The following is a 20,056-nucleotide window of genomic DNA, read 5'->3' as shown; positions in this document are numbered from 1 at the left end:
TTTTATTTTATTATTTTACTTTATTTTATTTTATTTTATTTTATTTTATTATTTTATTTTACCGCGACATTTTACGATCTATCTGTACTTTTTCACACCTTCTTCTCTTCTACTTTTCTTTGAATTCTGTCTTCTCTTCCCTTCCCTTCCCTTCCCTTCCCTTCCCTTCCCTTCCCTTCCCTTCCCTTCCCTTCCCTTCCCTTCCCTTCCCTTCCCTTCCCTTCCCTTCCCTTCCCTTCCCTTCCCTTCCCTTCCCTTCCCTTCCCTTCCCTTCCTTTGCCTTCCCTTCCCTTGCCTTCCCTTCCCTTGCCTTCCCTTCCCTTCCCTTCCCTTCCCCTTCCCTTTCCTTCCCCTTCCCTTCCCCTTCCCTTCCCCTTCCCTTCCCCTTCCCTTCCCCTTCCCTTCCCCTTCCCTTCCCCTTCCCTTCCCCTTCCCTTCCCCTTCCCTTCCCCTTCCCTTCCCCTTCCCTTCCCCTTCCCTTCCCCTTCCCCTTCCCTTCCCCTTCCCTTCCCCTTCCCTTCCCCTTCCCTTCCCTTCCCTTCCCTTCCCTTCCCTTCCCTTCCCTTCCCTTCCCTTCCCTTCCCTTCCCTTCCCTTCCCTTCCCTTCCCTTCCCTTCCCTTCCCTTCCCTTCCCTTCCCTTCCCTTCCCTTCCCTTCCCTTCCCTTCCCTTCCCTTCCCTTCCCTTCCCTTCCCTTCCCTTCCCTTCCCTTCCCTTCCCTTCCCTTCCCTTCCCTTCCCTTCCCTTCCCTTCCCTTCCCTTCCCTTCCCTTCCCTTCCCTTCCCTTCCCTTCCCTTCCCTTCCCTTCCCTTCTCTTCTCTTCTCTTCTCTTCTCTTCTCTTCTCTTCTCTTTCTCCTTGTCGCCCGCGCGTGAGTAGGCTTGGCCCGGCCTGGACCGGCATGGCCTCTGTCACGAAGAAGGGCGTCGCTTGCGTGGCCGAGGAGGGAGGGGGGGGTCCGCGACGGGGTTGCGGGTATGCGGGTAGACCTGGCTGCCGGCCGGCGCCTGATCTTCCTGGCCCCGCGTCCGTCTTCCACCTTCCCGCCCCCCCCCAGTCCACACCGCACGAGCGGGAACCCGACCCGTAACCAACGGTGGCCCGCCTCCGCCTGCCCCCATCCCGGCCCTCGCTCACAACCTGCCCTCTCCCGGACGCATCTTTCCCGACCGGCCCGCGACCATGTTTTTTTATTTGTTTGTTTGTTTTTGTTTTTGTTTTTTTTTTGTTTGGTCTGTCACTCGCTCGGTTATTTGTTTGGACCCGATTGGCCCGTTTGGTTTTTTTCTTTTCTTTCCTTTTTCCGCCGGGGTGCTCCTGACGGCTCGGCCCAATGGCGGCTCGACTCGGCGACCGGAGCCCGCCAAAATGCCTCGCCACCGCCCAGCCCCGCCGCCACCACCACCACCGCCACCACCGCCACCACCGCCACCACCTCCTCCTCCTGCCGAAAATCCCACGTACCGTTCCACCTCATCTGCCGGCTGGGAGAGAGGCTAGGCGCGAACCCCGCGGGGTCGCGGCCGCCTCCCGCCGGCCCACCTCTCGCCGCTGCCGCCTCCCGCCGGCCCACCTCTCGCCGCTGCCGTCTTCCCGCCGCTCTTCCACTATCCCTCGCCACGCGGCCTGCCCGCAGTCCGGATATCCGGCCCGAACGGTCCCCGGTGGGCGGGGCCCGCGCACGCGCCCACGCTCTTCCTGCAGAGCCGGGGAGGCGGGGGGGGGGCGGGGCGGCTTTTTCAAAAACTAAAAAAGGGGAAAGTAAAGAAGAACCCACGAGAAAAACAAACAAACAAACAAACAAACAAACGGAAAATAATAAAACCGAGAGGGCGCGTGGGGGCACGGACAAACAATCAAACGGACCAAAGTACGAACGAACGGACGAACAAACAAACACGCACACAAAAGGGCAAAACCGCGGTGGCGGTGGCGGGACGGCCAGCTTCAAGCAAGGCGGAACCGAGAAGCCCGGGTGCGCCCCGACCCGCCGAACAGCGGCCGGCTCATACGTGCACCCTGGTCGTTCCGCGGCTGCGGCCGAGTGGCGTCTCCGTGGCGCCTCCGGTGCTCCGGCATGGTCAACACGGCTCGACCCCTGGCCATCGCGGTTCGAGTGCGCCGGCACGGTCCAACGTCTCCCGGCAAGCTCCGTTTGGTTCGGACGGTCCGCGGTGCCGTCCGACGGTCTCAGCAGCGGCGGCTCAAGTGCGCCGGCACGGTCCAGCCTCTCCCGGCGGGCTCCGCTCGGCTCGGACGTTCCGCGGAAGTGGCCAAGTGTCGCTCTCGTGGCGGCTCCTCTGCGCTGGCACTGTCTACCCGGCTCCGAGCATCTCCGGAGGGTGGGGGGAAGGGGGGGGGGGCACGGCGTCGGCGGCTAGGCGTCGCTTCCCATGCGTCTCGACTAGGTCGGCACGGTCTACCCGGCTTCGAGCGGGCCGTGGTGCTCGGCGGCGGCTGCTAGAGGTCGCTGCCTATGCGGCTCGTCTAGGTCGGCACTGTCTACCCGGCTCCGAGCGTCTCCGGAGGGTGGGGGGAAGGAGGAGGGGCACGGCGTCGGCGGCTTGGCGTCGCTTCCCATGCGTCTCGACTAGGTCGGCACTGTCTACCCGGCTCCGAGCGGGCTAGTGTGCTCGGCGGCGGCTGCTAGAGGTCGCTGCCTATGCGGCTCATCTAGGTCGGCACTGTCTACCCGGCTCCGAGCGTCTCCGGAGGGTGGGGGGAAGGGGGGGGGGCACGGCGTTGGCGGCTAGGCGTCGCTGCCCATGCAGCTCGACTAGGTCGACACGGTCTACCCGGCTCCGAGCGGGCCGTGGGGCTCAGCGGCGGCGGTTAGGGGTCGCTGCATATGCGGCTCGGCTAGGTCGGCACGGTCTACCCTGCGCCGTGCCTGCGCGAGGGCTCGGCGGCGGTCGCTAGGTGTCGCTGCACGTCTGCCAGCCTGTCCGTCAGCAACCTCTAGCGTCCGCGGCGGAGCAGGGTAGATCGTGCCGACGTGAGCCGGCCGCCGCTCAGCGACCCCTGGCCGCCGCCGCATGAGTTTCGGTCCGCTCGGAGCCGGGTAGACCGTGCCGACCAACTCGAACCAGACGTGCAGCGACCGCTGGCCAGCGCGGAGGCTCGTGTGCGCCGGCACGGTCCAGCCTCTCCCGGCGGGCTCCGTTCGGTTTGGAAGTTCCTCGGTGGTGTCCGGGGGGTCTCAGCCGCAGCGGCACGAGTGTGCCGGCACTGCACAGCCTCTCCCGGCGGGCTCCACTCGGCACGGACGTTCCTCGGAAGCGTCCGGCGATCTGAGCCGCGGCGGCACGAGTGCGCCGGCACGGTCCAACCGCTCTCGGCGGGCTCGGCTCGGCTCGGACGTTCCGCGGCGGCGTCCGGGGGGTCTCAGCCGCGGAGGTTCGGGTGCGCCGGCACGGTCCATCCTCTCCCGGCAGGCTCCGCTCGGCTCGGACGCTCCTCGGCGGAGTCGGGCGATCTGAGCCACGGCGACACGGTCCAGGCTCTCCAGGCGGACTCAGCTCGGCTCGGACATTCCGCGGAAGCGGCCAAGTGCCGCTCTAGTGGCTGCTCTGCTGCGCTGGCACTGTGTACCCGGATCCGAGCGTCTCCGGGGGGGGGGGGGGAAGAGGGGGGGGGCACGGCGTCGGCAGCTAGGCGTCGCTGCCCATGCGGCTCGACTAGGTCGGCACGGTCTACCCGGCTCCGAGCCGGCCGTGGTACTCGGCGGCGGCGGCTTGGGGTCGCTGCCTATGCGGCTCGGCTTGGTCGGCACGGTCTACCCGGCTCCGAGCGGGCCGTGGTGCTCGGCGGCGGCGGCTAGGTGTCGCTGCCCGTGCGGCTTGCGTGTAACTGCCAGGTCTACCCGCTTTCGGCTAGGCTTTGCCGCCCTGTGAGATGGGGGGCGCTAAAGCTCCGGAGCTTGCTGGGGGGTCGCTGTAGTTTCTTACCTACCGCTACGTCGACGGAGAGCGCCGCTTACCCTCGGCGCCGCTGCCGGTAGTCAGCGCCGTTCTTTTCCGAAGCAGTTTTTTCTTACGCCTTCCGTTTTCGTCTGCAGGAGCGAGCGCGTGCTCGTCTCCAGAGGCAGCAACGAGCGGGCGCAGGCGAGCGCGGTTGAGCGCCGGGCTGTGGAGATTTTCGGTTGTGGCTCTCTGGTGCGCCGCTTGGTTCGTTCGGTCCGGTGGCCTCCGTCAGTCGGATGTTCGCTGCCCGTGTCGCAGTTCGGCCCTGGACTCTGGCGTTCGCTCGTTCCGCGAGCGGGGAACCCGCCAAAATCGGGGCGAAAGGCGCGAGAGAGTGAGCGAGCGTGGGCAGGCGTCTCCCCGCGCCGCGCTGCCATGGGAAGAGCCCCGAGGAGGGAGGGAGGAATGAAGGCAGACAGGCAGGCAGAGGGAAGAAAAGGGCGCGGGCCGGCGTGCCGGGCGGCCGGCAGTCGGACGCAGAAGGGCCGGGGGCGTCCCCGGCGGGTCCCGCCGTCACGAGGGAAGGAGAAGGGGGACCCAGAGCTCGCTTGTCGCGTCGGCGACGCCGCGTTCTCCCTTTCGCACCGCTCTCACTCGCACGCGGGAGCCCCGACCCGATCCACCGTGGCGCTCCTCGGGCGTGTCGGAGAGGCTTCCCGGCGGGCCGGCTCAATCCCGCTCCCCGTGTCGTTCGGGGCGGCGTGGGGCGGGCCGGTGTTCAGGCAAGGGCGAGCACCTCTCGGCGGACGTTGCCCACGCACACCCACACGCACGTGCGCGTGCGGTCATTCCGCCGCGCCCGGGTGGAAGGGCTCGTGCCTTCCCCCAACGTCCCTCCTCCTCTACCTCACCGCACCCTACCCCTCCCGTTCCCTCCCTGCTCCCCCTTTCTTTCCGTCGATCGATGAGGCCATTCGGGTCGCGTCGGTGAGGGCCCCCGGCGGGCCGGCGCCTCTGCGTTCCCCGTCCCGGGGAAGCCGCTGCGGCGTCCGGTGTTCAGGCACGGGCGGTCTCCTCTCCGGTTCGCTTCCCGTCGTACGCGAGGTGAGGCGCTCTCCGGCTCGCTCCGAGAGCGGCCGAGAGCTCGCCCGACCGAGCGCGGCAGTGTGATGGCCGAGCGGCCCCGCGAGCCGCAGGAGTACCCAGTGGGTCGTGAGCGAGGCGCCAGCGCAAACCCCTGCTTGGGACCCGGCGAGTGCCGGCCGCGAGCAGCAAGCCGGCGGGGTGTCAAACGAGGGAAACCGTCCGTTCGGGGAAGCGAGGCGAGGGGCTAGAAAGTTAAGGGCCGGGGGCGTCCGCCGGCCTCCCCACCGCCTCTCGGGCCGCTGGGGTCCGCGTGCGTGGGGTTTCCTTCCGACGTCCCCGCCCGCTGCGGAGCGTGCCGCCTCGGGAAAGAGCCTCCGGTGTTGGGGCGGCGTCCGCCTTGAGGTCGCCTTCTCCTCTAGCGCGTCCGCCAGTCTCAGGCGGCGGGGTTCCGCTTCCCGCTCGCCCGCCGCCGGTCCCGGAGGGCGGGTCAGCCCCGGCCGGTGCCGCCGTGCCGTGCTGCGTGTCCGGCTCCCGCAGCGCGAGCCCGGAGCGCGCCGCCGGCGAAAAGGCGCGCGACGACGCGAGCTGCGCAGCGGCGCCCGCTCCTTCCCCGCATGGGGGAGGCGCGCGGGTCCGCCCTCGGGGAGCGGGCGTGCCTCTCCCGCCGCCGGTCCGCCCGCGCGAGCGAGCGAGCGACGCGGAGGGCCGCCCTTCCCTGCCGAGAGGCGTTCGCCCCGTCGGCCGCTGCCATCGACCCGCGAAGGGAAGGACGTTAGGGGCAAGGCGTCGAAGCCGAGCCCCGCGGGCCGACTGAGTCGGACCCGAGGGCGAGAGAGGGAACGGTTGAGCGGTCGTCGGCGGGTCGGGCGCGTCGGGTCGTCGCCCTTTGGCGCGGCTACCTGGTTGATCCTGCCAGTAGCATATGCTTGTCTCAAAGATTAAGCCATGCATGTCTAAGTACACACGGACGGTACAGTGAAACTGCGAATGGCTCATTAAATCAGTTATGGTTCCTTTGGTCGCTCCCCTCCCGTTCCTTGGATAACTGTGGTAATTCTAGAGCTAATACATGCCGACGAGTGCCGACCTCCGGGGACGCGTGCATTTATCAGACCAAAACCAACCCAGGCTCGCCCGGCGGCTTTGGTGACTCTAGATAACCTGGAGCCGATTGCACGCCCCCGCGGCGGCGACGACCCATTCGAATGTCTGCCCTATCAACTTTCGATGGTACTGTCTGTGCCTACCATGGTGACCACGGGTAACGGGGAATCAGGGTTCGATTCCGGAGAGGGAGCCTGAGAAACGGCTACCACATCCAAGGAAGGCAGCAGGCGCGCAAATTACCCACTCCTGACCCGGGGAGGTAGTGACGAAAAATAACAATACAGGACCCTTTCAAGGCCCTGTAATTGGAATGAGTCCACTTTAAATCCTTTAGCGAGGATCCATTGGAGGGCAAGTCTGGTGCCAGCAGCCGCGGTAATTCCAGCTCCAATAGCGTATCTTAAAGTTGCTGCAGTTAAAAAGCTCGTAGTTGGATCTTGGGATCGAGCTGGCGGTCCGCCGCGAGGCAAGCTACCGCCTGTCCCAGCCCCTGTCTCTCGGCGCCCCCTCGATGCTCTTAAGTGAGTGTCCCGCGGGGCCCGAAGCGTTTACTTTGAAAAAATTAGAGTGTTCAAAGCAGGACGGCCGCCGGAATACTCCAGCTAGGAATAATGGAATAGGAGTCCGGTCCTATTTTGTTGGTTTTCGGAAACGGGGCCATGATTAAGAGGGGCGGCCGGGGGCATTCGTATTGTGCCGCTAGAGGTGAAATTCTAGGACCGGCGCAAGACGAACTAAAGCGAAAGCATTTGCCAAGAATGCTTTCATTAATCAAGAATGAAAGTTGTGCCGTGGAGCAGCTGTGGGGCTGATGTGGGTGAGATCTATGGGGTAGGAGCTGCTGTGCGGCTGATGTGGGTCAGATCTATGGGCAGGAGCTGATGTAGGGAAGATTTGGGTCTGATCTATGGGTTAGGAACTGCTGTGGTTCAGATCTATGGGGCAGGAGCAGCTGTGGGGCACATGTGGGTCAGATCTATGGGTTAGGTGCTGCTTTGGGGAAAATGTGGGTCAGATCTATGGGGCAGGAGCTGCTGTGGGTAAGATTTGGGTCAGATCTATGGGGCAGGAGCTGCTGTGGGGCTGATGGGGGTCAGATTTATGAGTCAGGAGCTGCTGTGTGGCTGATGTGGGTCAGATCTATGGGGCAGGAGCTGCTGTGGGGCATATGTGGGTCAGATCTATATGGCAGGAGCTGCTGTGGGGCACATGTGGGTCAGACCTATGGGGCAGGAGCTGCAGAGGGGATGATGTAGGTCAGATCTATGGGGCAGGAGTAGCTGTGGGGCAGATGAGGGACATATCTATGGTGCAAAATCTGCTGTTGGACTGATGTGGGTAAGATCTATGAGTTTGGAGCTGCTGTGGGGCACATGTGGGTCAGATCTATGGGCCAGGAGCTGCTGCGGGGCTGAGTTGGGTCAGATCTATGGGTCAGCAGCTGCTGTGGGTCTGATGTGGGTCAGATCTATGGGGCAGGAGATGCTGTGGTGCAGATGTGGTTCAGATCTATGGGGCAGGAGCTGCTGTGGGGCTGATACGGTTCAGATCTATGAAGCGGGAGATGCTATGGGGCTGATGAGGGTCAGATCTATGGGGCAGAAGCTGCAGTGGGGCTGATGTGGGTCAGATCTATGGGGCAGGATCTCCTGTGGGGCTGATGTGCGTCAAATCAATGGGGCAGAGCTGCTCTGGAATACAGGTGGGTCAGATCTATGGGGCAGGAGCTGCTGTGTGGCTGATGTTGGTCAGATCTATGGGGCATGGGCTGCTGTGGGTCAGATCTACGGGACTGGAGCTGCAGTGGAGCACAAGTGGGTCAGATCTACGGGGTAGAAGCTGCTGTGGGGCTGATGGGGGTCATATCTATAAGGCAGGAGCTGCTGTGGGGCTGATGTGGGTCAGATCTATGGGGTAGGATCTCCTGTGGGGCTGATGTGGGTCAAATCAATGGGGCAGAGCTGCTCTGGAATACATGTTGGTCAGATCTATGGAGCAGGAGCTGCTGTGGGGCAGATTTGAATCAGATCAATAGGGCAGGAGCTGCTGTGGGTCAGATCTATGGGGCAGGAGCTGCTGTGGGGAACATGTGGGTCAGGTCTATGGGGCAGGAGCTGCTGTGGGGCAGACGTGGGTCAGATCTATGGGTCAGCAGCTGCTGTGGGTCTGATGTGGGTCAGATCTATGGGGCAGGAGCTGCTGTGGGGCTGATGTGGGTCAGATCTATGGGGCAGGAGCTGCTGTGGTTAAGATCTATTTGGCAGGATCTGCTGTGGGGCAGATTTGGGTCAGATCTATGGGGCAGGAGCAGCAGTGGGGTAGATGTGGTCAGATCTATGGGTCAGGAGCAGCAGTGGAGATGATGTAGGTCAGATTTTTTGGGCAGGAGCTGCTGTGGGGCTGCTGTGGGTCAGATCAATGGGGCTGAAGCTGCTGTGGGTCATATCTATTGGCCAGCAGCTGCTTTACATATGATGTGTGTCAGATCTATGGGGCAGGAGCTGCTGTGGGTCAGATCTATGGGCAGGAGCTGCTGTGGGGCACATGTGAGTTAGATCTATGGGGCAGGAGATGGTGTGGGGCAGATTTGGGTCAGATGTATGGGTCAGGAGCTGCTGTGTGGCTGATGTTGGTCAGATCTATGGGGCAAGGGCTGCGGTGGGTCAGATCTACGGGACTGGAGCTGCAGTGGAGAACATGTGGGTCAGATCTATGGAGCAGGAGCTGCTGTGGGGCACATGTGAGTTAGATCTATGGAGCGGGAGATGCTATGGGGCTGATGAGGGTCAGATCTATGGGGCAGGAGCTGATGTGGGGCTGATGTTGGTCAGATCTATAGGGCAGGAGCTGCAGTGGGGCTGATGTGGGTCAGATCTATGGGGCAGGATCTCCTGTGGGGCTGATGTGGGTCAAATCAATGGGGCAGAGCTGCTCTGGGGCACATGCGGGTCAGATCTATGGAGCAGGAGCTGCTGTGGGGCAGATTTGAATCAGATCTATGGGGCAGGAGCTGCTGTGGGTCAGATCTATGGGCAGGAGCTGCTGCGGGGCACATGTGAGTTAGATCTATGGGGCAGGAGATGGTGTGGGGCAGATTTGGGTCAGATGTATGGGTCAGGAGCTGCTGTGTGGCTGATGAGGGTCAGATCTATGGGGCATGGGCTGCTGTGGGGCTTACGTGGGTCAGATCTATGAGGCAGGAGCTGCTGTGGGGCAGATTTGGGTCAGATCTATGGGGCAAGAGCTGCTGTGGGGCTGATGTGGGTCAGAGCAATGGGGCAGGAGCTGCTGTGGGGCTGATGTGGGTCAGATCTATGTGTCAGCAGCTGCTGTGGGTCTGATGTGGGTCAGATCTACAGGACTGGAGCTGCAGTGGAGCACATGTGGGTCAGATCTATGGGGTAGAAGCTGCTGTGGGGCTGACGTGTGTCATATCTATAAGGCAGGTGCTGCTGTGGGGCTGACGTGGGTCAGATCTATGATGCAGGAGCTGCTGTGGGGCAGATTTGGGTCAGATCTATGGGCAGGAGCTGCTGTGGGGCTGATGTGGGTCAGACCTATGGGGCAGGAGCTGCAGAGGGGATGATGTAGGTCAGATCTATGGGGAAGGAGTTGCTGTGGGTCAGATCTATGGGGCAGGAGCTGCTGTGGGGACCATGTGGGTCAGGTCTATGGGGCAGGAGCTGCTGTGGGGCAGATGTGGGTCAGATCTATGGGGCAGGAGATGCTGTGGGGAACATGTTGGTCAGATCCATGGGGAAGAGCTGCTGTTGGTCTGATCAATGGGGCAGGAGCAGCAGTGGGGCAGATTTGGGTAAGATCTATAAGGCAGGAGCTGCTGTGGGGCTGATGTGGATCAGATCTATGGTGTAGTAGCTGCTGTGGGCACATGTGGGTCAGATCTATTGGGCGAAAGCTGCTGTGGGGCGCAAGTGAGGCAGATCTACGGGGCAGGAGCTGCTGTGTGGCAAATGTGGGTCAGATCTATGGGGCAGGAGCTGCTGTGGGTCAGATCTATGGGGCAGGAACAGATGTGGGCCTGATGTTGGTCAGATTTATGGAGCAGGAGCTGCTGTGTTGCAGATGTGGGTCAGATCTATGGGGCAGGAGCTGCTGTGGGTCAGATGTAGGGCATATCTATGGGGCAGGAGCTGCTGTGAGGCTGATGGGTGTTAGATCTATGGGGAGGAGCTGCTGTGGTGCAGATGTGGGTCAGAGCTATGAAGCAGGAGCTGCTGTGGGGCAGAAGTGGGTAAGATCTATGGGGTAGGAGATGGTGTGTGGCAGATGTGGGTCAGATCTATGGGGCAGGAGATGCTGTGGGGCAGATGTGGGTCAGATCTATGGGGCAAAGGCTGCTGTGTGGCAGATGTGGGTCAGATCTATGGGGCAGGAGCTGCTGTGGGTCAGATGTGGGTCAGATCTATAGGTCAGGAGCTGCTGTGGCTGATGTGGGCCGATTCTATGGGGCAGGAGATGCTGTGAGTCAGATGTATGAGGCAGGAGCTGCTGTGGGGCAGATGGGGGTCAGATCTATGGGGCAGGAGATGCTGTGGAGCAGATGTGGGTCAGATCTATAGGTCAGGAGCTGCTGTGGCTGATGTGGCCCACTTCTATGGGGCAGGAGATGCTGTGAGTCAGATGTATGAAGCAGGAGCTGCTGTGGGGCAGATGGGGGTCAGATCTATGGGGCAGGAGATGCTGTGGAGCAGATGTGGGTCAGATCTAAGGGGCAGGAGCTGCTGTGGGGCAGATGTGGGTCAGATCTATGGGCAGGAGCTGCTTTGGGGCTGATGGTGGTTAGATCTATATGGCAGGAGCTGCTGTGGGGCACATGTGGGTCAGACCTATGGGGCAGGAGCTGCAGAGGGGATGATGTAGGTCAGATCTATGGGGCAGGAGTTGCTGTGGGGAATATGAGGGACATATCTATGGTGCAAAATCTGTTGTTGGACTGATGTGAGTCAGATCTATGAGTTTGGAGCTGCTGTGGGGCACATGTGGGTCAGATCTATGGGGCAGGAGATGCTGTGGGGCTGATTTGGGTCAGATCTATGTGGCAGGAGATGCTGTGGGTAAGATCTATGGGGCAGGAGCTGCTGTGGGGCACATGTGAGTTAGATCTATGGGGCAGGAGATGGTGTGGGGCAGATGTGGGTCAGATCTATGGGGCAGGATCTCCTGGGGGCTGATGTGGGTCCGATCTGTGGGGTAAAATCTGCTGTGGGGCAGATGTGGTTCAGATCTATGGGGCAGGAGCTTCTGTGGGGTTGATGTGGGTCAGATCTATGGGTCAGGAGCTGCTGTGGGGCAGATGTGGGTCAGTTCTATGGGGCAAGAGCTGCTGTGGTGCAGATGTGGGTCAGATCTATGGGGCAGGATCTCCTGGGGGCTGATGTGGGTCAGATCTGTGGGGTAAAATCTGCTGTGGGGCAGATGTGGTTCAGATCTATGGGGCAGGAGCTTCTGTGGGGTTGATGTGGGTCAGATCTATGGGTCAGGAGCTGCTGTGGGGCAGATGTGGGTCAGTTCTATGGGGCAAGAGCTGCTGTGGTGCAGATGTGGGTCAGATCTATGGAGCAGGAGCTGCTGTGGTGCACATGTGAGTTAGATCTATGGGGCAGGTTATGGTGTGGGGCATATTTGGGTCAGATGTATGGGTCAGGAGCTGCTGTGTTGCTGATGAGGGTCAGATCTATGGGGCATGGGCTGCTGTGGTTCAGATCTACGGGACTGGAGCTGCAGTGGAGCACATGTGGGTCAGATCTATGGGGTAGAAGCTGTTGTGGGGCTGATGGGGGTCATATCTATAAGGCAGGAGCTGCTGTGGGGCTGACGTGGGTCAGATCTATGAGGCAGGAGCAGCTGTGGGGCAGATTTGGGTCAGATCTATGTGGCAGGAGCTGCTGTGGGGCTGATGTGGGTCAGATCTATGGGGCAGAGCTGCTGTGGTGCAGATGTGGGTCAGATCTATGGGGCAGGAGCTGCTGTGGGGCTGATACGGTTAAGATCTATGGAGCGGGAGATGCTATGGGGCTGATGAGGGTCAGATCTATGGGGCAGGAGCTGATGTGGGGCTGATGTTGGTCAGATCTATAGGGCAGGAGCTGCAGTGGGGCTGATGTGGGTCAGATCTATGGGGCAGGATCTCCTGTGGGGCTGATGTGGGTCAAATCAATGGGGCAGAGCTGCTCTGGGGCACATGTGGGTCAGATCTATGGAGCAGGAGCTGCTGTGGGGCAGATTTGAATCAGATCTATAGGGCAGGAGCTGCTGTGGGTCAGATCTATGGAGCAGGAGCTGCTGTGGGGCACATGTGAGTTAGATCTATGGGGCAGGAGATGGTGTGGGGCAGATGTGGGTCAGATCTATGGGGCAGGAGCTGCTGTGGGTCAGATCTATGGAGCAGGAGCTGCTGTGAGGCACATGTGAGTTAGATCTATGGGGCAGGAGATGGTGTGGGGCAGATGTGGGTCAGATCTATGGGGCAGGATCTCCTGGGGGCTGATGTGGGTCAGATCTGTGGGGTAAAATCTGCTGTGGGGCAGATGTGGTTCAGATCTATGTGGCAGGAGATTCTGTGGGGTTGATGTGGGTCAGATCTATGGGTCAGGAGCTGCTGTGGGGCAGATGTGGGTCAGTTCTATGGGGCAATGGCTGCTGTGGTGCAGATGTGGGTCAGTTCTATGGGGCAAGAGATGCTGTGGTGCAGATGTGGGTCAGATCTATGGGGCAGGATCTCCTGGGGGCTGATGTGGGTCAGATCTGTGGGGTAAAATCTGCTGTGGGGCAGATGTGGTTCAGATCTATGGGTCAGGAGCTGCTGTGGGGCAGATGTGGGTCAGTTCTATGGGGCAAGAGCTGCTGTGGTGCAGATGTGGGTCAGATCTATGGGGCAGGAGCTGCTGTGGGGCTGATACGGTTAAGATCTATGGAGCGGGAGATGCTATGGGGCTGATGAGGGTCAGATCTATGGGGCAGGAGCTGATGTGGGGCTGATGTTGGTCAGATCTATAGGGCAGGAGCTGCTGTGTGGCTGATGTGGGTCAGATCTATGGGGCAGGATCTCCTGTGGGGCTGATGTGGGTCAAATCAATGGGGCAGAGCTGCTCTGAGGCACATGTGGGTCAGATCTATGGAGCAGGAGCTGCTGTGGGGCAGATTTGAATCAGATCTATAGGGCAGGAGCTGCTGTGGGTCAGATCTATGGAGCAGGAGCTGCTGTGGGGCACATGTGAGTTAGATCTATGGGGCAGGAGATGGTGTGGGGCAGATTTGGGTCAGATGTATGGGGCAGGAGCTGATGTGGGGCTGATGTTGGTCAGATCTATAGGGCAGGAGCTGAAGTGGGGCTGATGTGGTTCAGATCTATGGGGCAGGATCTCCTGTGGGGCTGATGTGGGTCAAATCAATGGGGCAGAGCTGCTCTGGGGCACATGTGGGTCAGATCTATGGAGCAGGAGCTGCTGTGGGGCAGATTTGAATCAGATCTATAGGGCAGGAGCTGCTGTGGGTCAGATCTATGGGCAGGAGCTGCTGTGGGGCACATGTGAGTTAGATCTATGGGGCAGGAGATGGTGTGGGGCAGATGTGGGTCAGATCTATGGGGCAGGATCTCCTGGGGGCTGATGTGGGTCAGAGCTGTGGGGTAAAATCTGCTGTGGGGCAAATGTGAGTTAGATCTATGGGGCAGGAGCTTCTGTGGGGTTGATGTGGGTCAGATCTATGGGTCAGGAGCTGCTGTGGGGCAGATGTGGGTCAGTTCTATGGGGCAAGAGCTGCTGTGGTGCAGATGTGGGTCAGATCTATGGGGCAGGATCTCCTGGGGGCTGATGTGGGTCAGTTCGTTGGGGTAAAATCTGCTGTGGGGCAGATGTGGTTCAGATCTATGGGGCAGGAGCTTCTGTGGGGTTGATGTGGGTCAGATCTATGGGTCAGGAGCTGCTGTGGGGCAGATGTGGGTCAGTTCTATGGGGCAAGAGTTGCTGTGGTGCAGATGTGGGTCAGATCTATGGGGCAGGAGCTGCTGTGGGGCTGATACGGTTAAGATCTATGGAGCGGGAGATGCTATGGGGCTGCTGTGGGTTAGATCTATGGGGCAGGAGCTGTTGTGGGTCATATCTCTTGGGCAGCAGCTGCTTTACATATGATGTGTGTCAGATCTATGGGGCCGGAGCTGCAGTGGGGCTGATGGGGGTCAGATCTATGGGGCAGGAGCTACTCTGGGGCTGATGTGGGTCAAATCAATGGGGCAGAGCTGCTCTGGGGCACATGTGGGTCAGATCTATGGAGCAGGAGCTGCTGTGGGGCAGATGTGGGTCAGATCTATTGGCCAGGAGCTGCTCTGGGGCACATGTGAGTTAGATCTATGGGGCAGGAGATGGTGTGGGTCAGATCTATGGAGCAGGAGCTGCTGTGGAGCACATGTGAGTTAGATCTATGGGGCAGGAGCTGCTGTGGGGCATATGTGGGTCAGATCTATGAGGCAAGAGCTGCTGTGGGGCAGAGTTGGGTCAGATCTATGGGGCAGGATCTCCTGTGGGGCTGATGTGGGTCAAATCAATGGGGCAGTGCTGCTCTGGGGCACATGTGGGTCAGATCTATGGAGCAGGAGCTGCTGTGGGGCAGATTTGAATCAGATCTATGGGGCAGGATCTGCTGTGGGTCAGATCTATGGGCAGGAGCTGCTGTGGGGCACATGTGAGTTAGATCTATGGGGCAGGAGATGGTGTGGGGCAGATTTGGTTCAGATGTATGTGGCAGGAGCTGATGTGGGGCTGATGTTGGTCAGATCTATAGGGCAGGAGCTGCAGTGGGGCTGATGTGGTTCAGATCTATGGGGCAGGATCTCCTGTGGGGCTGATGTGGGTCAAATCAATGGGGCAGAGCTGCTCTGGGGCACATGTGGGTCAGATCTATGGAGCAGGAGCTGCTGTGGGGCAGATTTGAATCAGATCTATAGGGCAGGAGCTGCTGTGGGTCAGATCTATTGGGCAGGAGCTGCTGTGGGGCACATGTGAGTTAGATCTATGGGGCAGGAGATGGTGTGGGGCAGATGTGGGTCAGATCTATGGGGCAGGATCTCCTGGGGGCTGATGTGGGTCAGAGCTGTGGGGTAAAATCTGCTGTGGGGCAGATGTGAGTTAGATCTATGGGGCAGGAGCTTCTGTGGGGTTGATGTGGGTCAGATCTATGGGTCAGGAGCTGCTGTGGGGCAGATGTGGGTCAGTTCTATGGGGCAAGAGCTGCTGTGGTGCAGATGTGGGTCAGATCTATGGGGCAGGAGCTGCTGTGGGGCTGATACGGTTAAGATCTATGGAGCGGGAGATGCTATGGGGCTGATGAGGGTCAGATCTATGGGGCAGGAGCTGCTGTGGGGCTGATACGGTTAAGATCTATGGAGCGGGAGATGCTATGGGGCTGATGAGGGTCAGATCTATGGGGCAGGAGCTGATGTGGGGCTGATGTTGGTCAGATCTATAGGGCAGGAGCTGCTGTGTGGCTGATGTAGGTCAGATCTATGGGGCAGGATCTCCTGTGCGGCTGATGTGGGTCAAATCAATGGGGCAGAGCTGCTCTGGGGCACATGTGGGTCAGATCTATGGAGCAGGAGCTGCTGTGGTGCAGATTTGAATCAGATCTATAGGGCAGGAGCTGCTGTGGGTCAGATCTATGGGCAGGAGCTGCTGTGGGGCACATGTGAGTTAGATCTATGGGGCAGGAGATGGTGTGGGGCAGATGTGGGTCAGATCTATGGGGCAGGATCTCCTGGGGGCTGATGTGGGTCAGATCTGTGGGGTAAAATCTGCTGTGGGGCAGATGTGGTTCAGATCTATGGGGCAGGAGCTTCTGTGGGGCACATGTGGGTCAGATCTATGGGTCAGGAGCTGCTGTGGGGCAGATGTGGGTCACTTCTATGGGGCAAGAGCTGCTGTGGTGCAGATGTGGGTCAGATCTATGGGGCAGGAGCTGCTGTGGGGCTGATACGGTTAAGATCTATGGAGCGGGAGATGCTATGGGGCTGATGAGGGTCAGATCTATGGGGCAGGAGCTGATGTGGGGCTGATGTTGGTCAGATCTATAGGTCAGGAGCTGCTGTGGCTGCTGTGGGTCAGATCTATGGGGCAGGAGATGCTGTGGGGCTGATGTGGGTCAAATCAATGGGGCAGACCTGCTCTGGGGCACATGTGGGTCATTTCTATGGAGCAGGAGCTGCTGTGGTGCAGATTTGAATCAGATCTATAGGGCAGGAGCTGCTGTAGGTCAGATCTATGGTGCAGGAGCTGCTGTGGGGCTGATACGGTTAAGATCTATGGAGCGGGAGATGCTATGGGGCTGATGAGGGTCAGATCTATGGGGCAGGAGCTGCTGTGGGGCTGATACGGTTAAGATCTATGGAGCGGGAGATGCTATGGGGCTGATGAGGGTCAGATCTATAGGGCAGGAGCTGCTGTGGGTCAGATCTATGGAGCAGGAGCTGCTGTGGGGCACATGTGAGTTAGATCTATGGGGCAGGAGATGGTGTGGGGCAGATGTGGGTCAGATCTATGGGGCAGGATCTCCTGGGGGCTGATGTGGGTCAGATCTGTGGGGCAGGAGCTGCTCTGGGGCTGATACGGTTAAGATCTATGGAGCGGGAGATGCTATGGGGCTGATGAGGGTGAGATCTATGGGGCAGGAGCTGATGTGGGGCTGATGTTGGTCAGATCTATAGGGCAGGAGCTGCAGTGGTGCAGATGTGGGTCAGATCTATGGAGCAGGAGCTGCTGTGGGGCAGATTTGAATCAGATCTATAGGGCAGGAGCTGCTGTGGGTCAGATCTATGGGCAGGAGCTGCTGTGGGGCACATGTGAGTTAGATCTATGGGGCAGGAGATGGTGTGGGGCAGATGTGGGTCAGATCTATGGGGCAGGATCTCCTGGGGGCTGATGTGGGTCAGATCTGTGGGGTAAAATCTGCTGTGGGGCAGATGTGGTTCTGATCTATGGGGCAGGAGCTTCTTTGGGGTTGATGTGGGTCAGATCTATGGGTCAGGAGCTGCTGTGGGGGAGATGTGGGTCAGTTCTATGGGGCAAGAGCTGCTGTGGTGCAGATGTGGGTCAGATCTATGGGGCAGGAGATGGAGTGGGGCAGATGTGGGTCAGATCTATGGGGCAGGAGCTGCTGTGTGGCTGATGAGGGTCAGATCTACGGGGCAGGAGCTGATGTGGGGCTGATGTTGGTCAGATCTATAGGGCAGGAGCTGCAGTGGGGCTGATGTGGGTCAGATCTATGGGGCAGGATCTCCTGTGGGGCTTATGTGGGTCAAATCAATGGGGCAGAGCTGCTCTGGGGCACATGTGGGTCAGATCTATGGAGCAGGAGCTGCTGTGGGGCAGATTTGAATCAGATCTATAGGGCAGGAGCTTCTGTGGGTCAGATCTATGGAGCAGGAGCTGCTGTAGGGAACATGTGAGTTAGATCTATGGGGCAGGAGATGGTGTGGGGCAGATGTGGGTCAGATTTATGGGGCAGGATCTCCTGGGGGCTGATGTGGGTCAGATCTGTGGGGTAAAATCTGCTGTGGGGCAGATGTGGTTCAGATCTATGGGGCAGGAGCTTCTGTGGGGTTGATGTGGGTCAGATCTATGGGTCAGGAGCTGCTATAGGGCAGATGTGGGTCAGTTCTATGGGGCAAGAGCTGCTGTGGAGCAGATGTGGGTCAGATCTATGGGGCAGGAGCTGCTGTGGGGCAGATACGGTTAAGATCTATGGAGCGGGAGATGCTATGGGGCTGATGAGGGTCAGATCTATGGGGCAGGAGCTGATGTGGGGCTGATGTTGGTCAGATCTATAGGGCAGGAGCTGCAGTGTGGCTGATGTGGGTCAGATCTATGGGGCAGGATCTCCTGTGGGGCTGATGTGGGTCAAATCAATGGGGCAGAGCTGCTCTGGGGCACATGTGGGTCAGATCTATGGAGCAGGAGCTGCTGTGGGGCAGATGTGGGTCAGATCTATTGGCCAGGAGCTGCTCTGGGGCACATGTGAGTTAGATCTATGGGGCAGGAGATGGTGTGGGTCAGATCTATGGGGCAGGAGCTGCTGTGGGGCTGACGTGGGTCAGATCTATGAGGCAAGAGCTGCTGTGGGGCAGAGTTGGGTCAGATCTATGGGGCAGGATCTCCTGTGGGGCTGATGTGGGTCAAATCAATGGGGCAGTGCTGCTCTGGGGCACATGTGGGTCAGATCTATGGAGCAGGAGCTGCTGTGGGGCAGATTTGAATCAGATCTATGGGGCAGGAGCTGCTGTGGGTCAGATCTATGGGCAGGAGCTGCTGTGGGGCACATGTGAGTTAGATCTATGGGGCAGGAGATGGTGTGGGGCAGATGTGGGTCAGATCTATGGGGCAGAGCTGCTCTGGGGCTGATGTGGGTCAGATCTATGGAGCAGGAGCTGCTGTGGGGCAGATTTGAATCAGATCTATGGGGCAGGAGCTGCTGTGGGTCAGATCTATGGGCAGGAGCTGCTGTGGGGCACATGTGAGTTAGATCTATGATGCAGGAGATGGTGTGGGGCAGATGTGGGTCAGATCTATGGGGCAGGAGCTGCTGTGGGTCTGATGTGGGTCAGATCTATGGGGCAGAGCTGCTCTGGGGCTGATGTGGGTTAGATCTATGGGGCAGGAGCTGTTGTGGGGCTGATGGGGGTCAGATCCTTAGGGCAGGAGCTACTGTGGGGCTGATGTTGGTCTGATCTATGGGGCAGGAGCTGCTGCGTGGCTGATTTGGTTCAGATCTATGGGGCAGGAGCTGCTGTGGGGCTGATGTGGGTTAGATCTCTGGGGCAGGAGCTGTTGTGGGGCAGATGGGGGTCAGATCTATGGGGCAGGAGATGCTGTGGGTCAGATCTATGGGGCAGGAGATGCTGTGGGTCAGATCTATTGGGCAGGAGCTGCTGTGGGGAACATGTGTGTCAGGTCTATGGGGCAGGAGCTGCTGTGGGACAGATGTGGGTCAGATCTATGGGTCAGCAGCTGCTCTGGGTCTGATGTGGGTCAGATCTATGGGTCAGCAGCTGCTGTGGGTCTGATGTGGGTCAGATCTATGGGGCAAAAGCTGCTGTGGGTCAGATCTATCGGGCAGGAACAGATGTGGGCCTGATGTTGGTCAGATTTATGGAGCAGGAGCTGCTGTGTTGCAGATGTGGGTCAGATCTATGGGGAGGAGCTGCTGTGGTGCAGATGTGCGTCAGAGCTATGGGGCAGGAGCTGCTGTGTGGCAGATTTGGGTCAGATCTATGGTGTAGGAGCTGCTGTGGGGCTGATGTGGGTCAGATCCTTGGGGCTGAAGCTGCTGTGGGTCATATCTACTGGGCAGCAGCTGCTTTACATATGATGTGTGTCAGATCTATGGGGCAGGAGCTGCTGTGGGGCTGATGTGGGTTAGATCTATGGGGCAGGAGCTGTTGTGGGGCTGATTTGGGTCAGATCTATGGGGCAGGAGCTGCTGTGGGGCTGATGTGGGTTAGATCTATGGTGCAGGAGCTGCTGTGGGGCAGATGTAGGGCTTATCTATGGGGCAGGAGCTGCTGTCAGGCTGATGGGTGTTAGATCTATGGGGAGGAGCTGCTGTGGTGCAGATGTGGGTCAGAGCTATGGGGCAGGAGCTGCTCTGTGGGGCAGAAGTGGGTAAGATCTATGGGGTAGGAGATGGTGTGTGGCAGATGTGGGTCAGATCTATGGTGTAGGAGCTGCTGTGGGGCTGATGTGGGTCAGATTTATGGGGCAGGAGCTGCTGTGGTTAAGATCTATTTGGCAGGATCTGCTGTGGTGCAGATTTGGGTCAGATCTATGGGGCAGGAGCTGCAGTGGGGCAGATGTGGTCATATCTATGGGTCAGGAGCTGCAGTGGAGATGATGTACGTCAGATCTATGGGACAGGAGCTGCTGTGGGGCTGCTGTGGGTCAGATCCTTGGGGCTGAAG

General features: G+C 59.5%; 1 protein-coding gene and 1 pseudogene across 1 annotated transcript; one reads left to right on the top strand and one right to left on the bottom strand.

Moving 5' to 3' along the window:
• Positions 1-4,399: 4,399 nt before the first annotated feature.
• Positions 4,400-6,745, bottom strand: LOC146751676 (uncharacterized). The gene is given in 9 exon segments (XM_085533879.1): positions 4,400-4,764; positions 4,766-4,915; positions 4,917-5,226; positions 5,228-5,415; positions 5,417-5,453; positions 5,455-5,489; positions 5,492-5,629; positions 5,631-5,864; positions 5,866-6,745. Coding segments are annotated over 9 exon segments (1,500 nt in total). The 5' UTR covers positions 5,983-6,745; the 3' UTR covers positions 4,400-4,473.
• On the top strand, positions 5,883-6,922 carry LOC146751675 (18S ribosomal RNA; annotated as a pseudogene).
• Positions 6,923-20,056: the final 13,134 nt, after the last annotated feature.

This window comes from Coturnix japonica, unplaced genomic scaffold, assembly GCF_054131305.1.
Source record: "Coturnix japonica strain WE unplaced genomic scaffold, WE-NBRP24 Scf066, whole genome shotgun sequence".
NCBI lineage: Eukaryota > Metazoa > Chordata > Aves > Galliformes > Phasianidae > Coturnix > Coturnix japonica.
This window is presented reverse-complemented; position numbering and strand designations above follow the sequence as displayed.